This window comes from Carettochelys insculpta, chromosome 32, assembly GCF_033958435.1.
Source record: "Carettochelys insculpta isolate YL-2023 chromosome 32, ASM3395843v1, whole genome shotgun sequence".
NCBI lineage: Eukaryota > Metazoa > Chordata > Testudines > Carettochelyidae > Carettochelys > Carettochelys insculpta.
The window spans coordinates 7,879,729-7,887,459 of record NC_134168.1 but is presented as its reverse complement, the minus strand read 5'-3'; the positions used below and the strand labels follow the sequence as shown (position 1 = coordinate 7,887,459).

The 7,731-nt window shown below is 44.8% G+C and overlaps 1 protein-coding gene across 1 annotated transcript; it reads left to right on the top strand.

Moving 5' to 3' along the window:
* The first annotated feature begins 283 nt into the window (after nucleotides 1-283).
* LOC142004894 (olfactory receptor 10A4-like) lies at nucleotides 284-4,369 on the top strand. Its single transcript, XM_074982572.1, has 2 exons — nucleotides 284-343; nucleotides 3,377-4,369. The coding sequence occupies exons 1-2, from the start codon at nucleotides 341-343 to the stop codon at nucleotides 4,367-4,369; spliced, it is 996 nt and encodes a 331-aa protein (XP_074838673.1). The 5' UTR covers nucleotides 284-340.
* The last annotated feature ends 3,362 nt before the right edge of the window (nucleotides 4,370-7,731 follow it).

The following is a 7,731-nucleotide window of genomic DNA, read 5'->3' as shown; positions in this document are numbered from 1 at the left end:
CTTCTCTGGGGCACCTGGCATTGGCCACCGTCGGCAGATGGGATGCTGGGCTGGATGGACCTTTGGTCTGACCCAGTATGGCCATTCTTATGTTCTTATGTTCTTATCTCTAGTAATAGGAATGTCAACTCCTCTGATCATGGCACATTCTCTGCTCCTGAAATATAAAATTTAAGTGCTTGTTCCTCTTAATTGAATTTTCCCCAACCCTTTCTCCACATAATACATGCTTTTTCATTGTTCCCATTTCTCCTCTGTATCTATTTGTGGCTAGGTGACTTGAGATCTGAAAATATCAGCCAACTGCCAGAGGCAAGAATCAAAATAGACCTTGTTCTTCATGGTGAGTAAATTATTCCATTTATTTAGAGCTGATCAGAATGCCAGAGAACAAATAGATAAATAAGTCATAATCCCTTCTAAACACATGATTTCATCTATATCAATGTATTCCATGAAATTACATAGAGGTTGAGGGAAGTTTTCAGTTGTCCATTGAACATTGTGTTCACTTTTCTAATTCAAACTCAGCATTTTTGGAAGATTTCAATTTTCCATTCCATTTCATGGTAAAATTTTCTAATTCAAAATTGGCACTTTTGACATTTCAACTTTGGGGATTCATTCAGGGTGCATCTACCAGAGCCGGCTACTTTGAAGTAGCCTGCACAACATCAAAATAGAGTGCATCGCATCTACATGTGCCATGAGCTATTTCAACTTTGATATTGATGTTAGGTGGTGAGACATCAAAATCGCTATTCTTAGGCAAAGAGGGGAATAGTGCCCTACTTCAATGTTCAATGTCCAAGTAGGATGTGTGTAGACGATCCACGTCCCGCTATGTCGAAATAGTGGGGTCCTGCATGGTGGCCATCAGCTGAGGAGTTGAGAGACTCTCTGTCCAGCCCCTGCAGGGCTCTATGCTTGCTGTGTGCAGCAGCTCTTAGCCCAGAGCTTCTGGTTGCAGCTGCTGCTGCTGCTGCAGTTGGGGGTCCATGCTGTGTGCATGGGGTCTGCAACCAGTTGTCGGCTCTGTGGACCTTGTGCTGTGCAGGCTGAGTGTGTCTGGGAGGGGCCCTTTATGGGAGCATTTTGCTGTTGCCCCAGAAGGGCTAGTCCACCCTGTGACCCTGTCTGCAGGCTTTCCTAGCACCCTTATTCCGATCGGGGTTGCATTTGTGTGTAGACCCTCCCCTGTGGGGCTCATTTTGATGTAGTGCTTTCCTATGTAGACATTCAACATCAACAGCACCAGCCCTGGAGGATGTGTGGACGTTACCCGTCGAAATAGCTTATTTTGATTTTGCTATGTCGAAATAAGCTATTTCAATGTCGCGTACCAGTGTAGCTGTAGCCTCAGAGTGAAAGCAAATATTGGGTACTTAAAATTCCCAAGAAATAGACATTCCATTTCTCAGCCAGCTCTGCAATTACTGCAATGGTCGGGCTACTGAAAACGCTCACACATGGACATCTACTTTCCTCCAGGTAGATCTTCAGAGAGAAATTATATTTCTCAGCTCTTCTCTGGGTCCCTGTATTCAGAGTCAACCATCTCTGTCTGAAATCATCCTAGGAAAATCATTTTGCACAGTGGCCCACCAGAGTTCCCTTCCTGCTTTGCAGTTCACTATTATTTAACCCATTGCTTCCAGAATCACACTGACGATGCTAGGGGTATACAAAACATGATATTTATTATTACTCATTTGTATTTGAACTCTCCCCATTGCACTGTCAGTTCTGTTGTTATGAAGTTCCTGGATAGGAAATAATCTTTAAATAAAGCATCTGTGGAAAACATCTCACAGGGTAAGATTACCCTTCAATTTTTTTTTATAGCAACGTAAACATTATACCCATGGAGCTGGTAAGATTTACAACCACTAAGGAGCTCCGTTTGAAAGGACTGTGGGGAATACAGTCGCACACACCTGGATGTTACCATGCTTCTTAGAATCATAGAATCCTAGGGCAGGAAGGGACCTCAGGAGGTCATAGAGTCTAGTTCTCTCCCCAAAGCAGGATCAACCACAACTAAATCATCTCAGTCACGACTTTGTCAAGCCTGGATTTATAAACCTGTAGGCATGGAGATTCCACCACCTCTGTAGGTAACGCATTCCAGTGCTTCACCACCCTCCTGGGGAAATAGTTTTTTGTAATAACCAACCTAGCTCTCCCCCACTGTAACTTCAGACCATTGCTCCTTGTTCTGCCATTCCTCATTACTGACAGCACCCTCTCTCCATTCTCTTTGTAATCCACCTTTAGGTAGTTGAAGGCTGCTACCAAATCCCCCATCACTCTTCTCTTCTTTAGACTAAATAAGCCCAAATTCCTCAGCCTGTCCTCAGAAGTCATATCCTCCAGACTTCTAATTATTTTGCTTGTCCTCCACTGGACCCCCTCCAGTGCATTCACATCTTTTCGGTAATGGCCAGCTGAGAATTGGACACAATATTTCAGAAGTAGCCTCACCAATGTTGAATAAAGAGGGATAATCATGTCCCTAGATCTGCTCACAATGCTCCTCCTAATGGATCCTGGAATGGTGTCCTTGAGAAACTGACCATTGGTCTTTATTTGTATTGTGAGAGAAATCAAGTCATTTGGGACACTGCTATGATAGAGGCAGGACCAATTTAAATTGTTCTACAATATTTAAGGAGCAATAATATTTCATAATCCACAAAGTTCAAAGGTTCACCATTGTCTTCAGCATTCATGGTGCTTCTCATTTTTCAAAGGGCTTCAGACATGTTAGGCTGAGCACCATCAGTTTACTCATGTGAGCAGTCCTTGTGAAAGCATGTTATATCTACAGTAGGAATGCCTGAATTAATGTAACCATTTCTGTGATGAAAATAATTGTGAAAGGAGAATCTACCTTCATTTAAGAAATCATATTTGGTGACTGTGATTGTAGAGAAACATTCAAGAGAGAAAGAAATAAAGGAAGAAAGAGAAAGAAATCCCTTACTGAATATTTATGGAGAAAAAAAAAATGGGTTCAAAGAGTAAGAACAGATCCCGATACAGGAAATTAGAATATATCCATTACCAGACTCAACTAATATAGACTCTTCAGAGTCAACTGATGACCTCCCCATCACTTGTAAATTACCTGTGGCTTGACTGTTATCAAGGTCATCACATATCTAGTGGATCTGCTTTGGTAGAGCTTGATTGACATCAATAGCTTGTTTGTGATGATTGCTAGGCTCAGTTACATATTCCTATACAGAATTGCAAAATGATTTAGAAAGAAGTTTCAAAACAGACTGGAAATCAGTATGATTTTTTGAGTCACATATCACATTTGGTCTTTCTCATGTTCAGCTCTACTGTCTTTCTTTTGTCACCCCTACAGATGACCTATTCTGAAAGCTACCTTAAGGGGAACCAGACCATCTCCAATGTGTTCATCCTGGTGGGTTTTTTGTATCCCAACAAGCTGCAAATTCTTCTGTTTCTGGTTCTTCTGGTCATCTACTTGGTCACCCTGATGGGGAACCTGCTCATTATCTTACTGATAAAATTAAACACCTCCCTCCACACTCCAATGTATTTCTTCCTTGTGAACCTGTCTGTCTTGGAAATCTGCTTCACTACAAGTGTGATCCCTCAGCTGCTGGTTCACGTCCTGGTGGAGGAAAAGACCATCTCCATTGCAGGCTGTGCAGCCCAGATGTACGTCTTCACTATCATGGGCCTGACAGAATGCTGCCTCCTCGCAGCCATGGCCTACGACCGCTATGTGGCCATATGTCACCCCCTGCACTACACAACCATCATGAGCGGCCGGGTGTGTGTTCTGCTCGCGGCGGCTTCATGGTTCATCGGCATCTCGGTGGAGGTGGCTAAGACCATGTGGCTTTTCAGTCTGCCCTTCTGTGGTTCTAACCATATCCACCACTTCTTCTGCGATGTCCCGCCAGTGATGAAGATGATATGCACCGACACGTCAAAGATTAAGATTTTAGGCATCACTGTGTCGGTGCTGTTCATCATGAGCCCTTTTTTATTGACACTCGTGTCCTACGTCTGCATTATCTCCACCATCCTCAAGCTGCCGTCGGCGGAGGGAAGGCGTAAAGCCTTCTCCACCTGCTCCTCCCACCTCATGGTGGTGACTTTGTTCTATGGAACAGGTCATATTACCTACCTGATACCCAAATCTAGCTCCAGCTCAGACACTGATCAAGTGATTGCCTTACTGAACACCCTCGTGGTGCCAGCGTTGAATCCTATAATATACACCCTGAGGAACACAGAGGTGAAGGGAGCCTTGAGAAAGGCATTTGAGAAAAACGTCTTTCCACCCAACCCGGGAAATCAGAGAAGGAAATTTAGAAAAGGTTAAAACAGGGGGACTGAGAAAAATTCATAAATCTTTTCTTGTGTTTCTCATAGTCACTCAATGTTTGTATTCATATTTCATCCTTCAGGGGAGGAATCGGTCAGTGGCTTGAACGTTACCCTGCTAAACCCCCAGCTGTGAGTTCAATCATTAAAGAGGCCATTTAGGGGCCTGAGGCACACAGAGGTAAAGAGAAGAGAAACTCTTCTTACAAAAAAACACCTCCATATCTTAAATTTCTTAATTTTCTTAAATATATGATAGTCCCAAACTTTCACCCATTTTAAAATTCACTGAAAAATCAAAGGAGATTATTTATTCACCATATTGTTCTGATTTTAGGCCTTCAATCTGGAATGTCAAAGAAAATAAAGTTTTAAATAAGAAACACTTCATTCCTGGAACACATCAGTGAACTTTGTCTTTCACGGGTCAGAATGCGTGAAGCTCTTGTTCACGTTAACATCCCCCGCACTGTGTGGGATGGTGACAGGCTGAGGTGTGTGAAGGAGAAGTCCTGATGCTGAGTTCTTTATGGGTTGCAGCGGGAGGCAAGAAAGGGTTGGTTGTACCACCAGACTGTGCAGCATCTCTGTTATGTCTAAGAAACATGAGCATCTCCTGATGTGCTTTCCTGGGTCATTCTTGTCTGTACTCCAACCTTCTGCAGGTTGTCTCCAAGGAGACCCTCTGTCAGGCCTGCTAACGGTGAGGGCAAAAGGGGATATCCCTCAGAGGCCCTGATAAGAGACGAGGCCCAGGATCCCCCAGAAACCAGCACCTTCTTCAGCCCCTGAGGATTGGAAAGGACATGTTGCCAGTGGGAGCTGCAGAGGTGGTGCCCCTGGGATGAAATAATCTGAGACCTCCTGCTCTGGGCCAGGGCTCCTAGCTGAGGTCAAAACCAGGCCTTGGCTCCCTGTGTAGCTGTACTCCCTGGTCACTTGCACCCCAGACTCATTTCCTCTTCCTCCTCCACTTGCTCCTGCTCACTGTGCCCTGCAGGGGATGTGGGTCCAGCTGCTCAGGATTCTCCAGGGGATCTGGGGGACATGGTGCTCACTCTGCCTAGGACGGCCTGCACCCAAGTGGCAGCTCTGCAGATCTGCACCAGAGAAATTTTGCCTCCCTGGTCTCCTGGTGCCCCAGCCCCAGCTCCTTGTTTTCCACATGGCCCTGCTGCCGATCCCTCTTGTCACCCTTCCTGCGCATCCCCACAGTGACTCACTCTTGGACATTGTCATTGTTATGGCTGGATCAGACCAGTACTGGCCCAGCGCCCTCTCCCCACAGCCCAGGAAATCCAATATCTCCCGTGTCTTACAGGCAGGAGTGGGTAGGGATTGTGTGGCCAGTGTGACACCCCCCAGTGGAGAGATGCTAAGTGCTCCTGCCAGGTCAGGCCACCAAGACAAGGAATTTCAAAAAGTTGCAGGGATTGAATGGGGAGGAAGGGCTTCCTGTCCACCTGCCCTGGACAGCGGAGCTCACAGCAGTGACTAGAATGGCAGTGGAGGGCATTGTGGGACAGCTTCTGGAGGCCCAGAACAGTCAATGTCTGTGTCCACATTGTTTGGCCTAGTAATATTGACTTGCACATCCCCAGGAACTTATTAATCCCCCTTGAGATGGAATTCGCAAATCTCCAAAGCATCAGCTCTCATCATTGGGTTCAGTTAAGCTTGGGAGACTTGAATGAGTCTCTCAGCCTAGCCCCAGTGCTGGTGCAGGGCTCATACAAGATAGAAGGGATTAATTTCTTGGGGTGCCTCATCCTTGGGAGTAGGTACCATGCCCCAGCCAGGCAAAGAGGAAGGATCACCCAGAGATGTTACTTCCCCAGAGAAGCCTTGATTGTTTGGAGGTTGCCAGCTCAGAGACCAGCAACACAGAGGTTGACTGTGGAAACCCTACTTGTACAGCCTCTGCAGCATGGTACTAGAGACAGTTGTGGTTAGTGCAGAGAGGAAGTGGGAGCTGAGGACCCCACCATTTGTCTTACAGTTTACAAACTCATCTATTTAAGATATATTGTCAACAAGGCACATTAACTTCCTGTGTTACAAGATGGAAGTAAGAGCTATAGACCTACTGATAAACAGAAACAAAACTCCCCTTTCTCTGAGAAACCTAGAAACAGAGCAGATGGGGGCAATGTGACCCACACGCCAGAAATTCAGAAAAAAGATGCAGGCAGTAGGTCATCAACATTTGTGTTGGTGTGATATATGGCTTATGTAAAATCTAGTGGATAAATAGTGAGGTGAAATTAAGCAATGGGAAAACGGAAGAGAATGTGGTTAAAAAAGAAGGCCAAAGTTGGATAAATGTTGGACCAGAAACCACGAAACAAGAGACATGGGCCAGACCAGGAAATGCAGAGAGGTGAAAAGCATTCTGGGAGAACAAAACACTTATTACTGCAGTGTGGTAACTTGACTCCATTTTCCTACTCTATCTCATCTACTGTTTCTTGTCAGGCAGAATGTTAGGTTCAGACACTAGGAATGAGACAAATTTGGTCTGAAATTGTGTTGAATAAAGGCAAAACTGATTAAGCTGTAATTTAAGGGTTGTGTGACTCAAGTTCCCAACCTACACTCTCAATCACCACATACACAAATTGATACAACAGGAAAAAACTCTCACAAATGCCCTTATCTCTGTTTCATGTAATAATCTAGCACAGTTGTGGCACTCTATAGCATTAATCAAAGAAACAAGCAGCGACATGTTAGTGAACACATACATGTAAGTATATAATCCATGTTCATAATGAGGTGCATTAGGAGGAGCATTTCCAGAAGATCTATGCTCCAAAATATCTGTTAGTATATCAGGTGTCATGGGACTTCTTGTGTCTGGAGCATTACGTCTAATTATGGGGCCCCCAGTAGGGAGAAGAAGTGGATGCATTGGAGAGCAGAGGGCAACCAAAATGATGAGGGGGCTGGAGGACATGACCTGTGAGAAGAGGCTGAGGGATTTGGGCTTATTTAGTTTGCAGAAGAGAAGAGTGAGAGGCAGGGATTTGATATCAGCCTTCAACTTCCTGAAGGGAGGCTCTAAAGAGGATGAAGAGAAATTACTCTCATTGAGGACAGATGGCAAAACAAGGAGCAATGGTCTCAAGTTACAGTGGGAGAAGCATAGGTTGGATATTAGGAAAAGTTATTTCACCATGAGGGTGTGAAGCACTGGAATGCCTTATTGAGCAAGGTGTTGAATTCTCCATCCCTCGATGTTTTTAAGCCCTGGTTTCTCATAGTCCTGTCTGGGATGCTTTAGTTGGAATTGATCCTCCTTTAGGATCTTGTTTTTTTTGCTGTGATGCTAATTTGCACTCGGTGAAGCTTTTGTCCCAG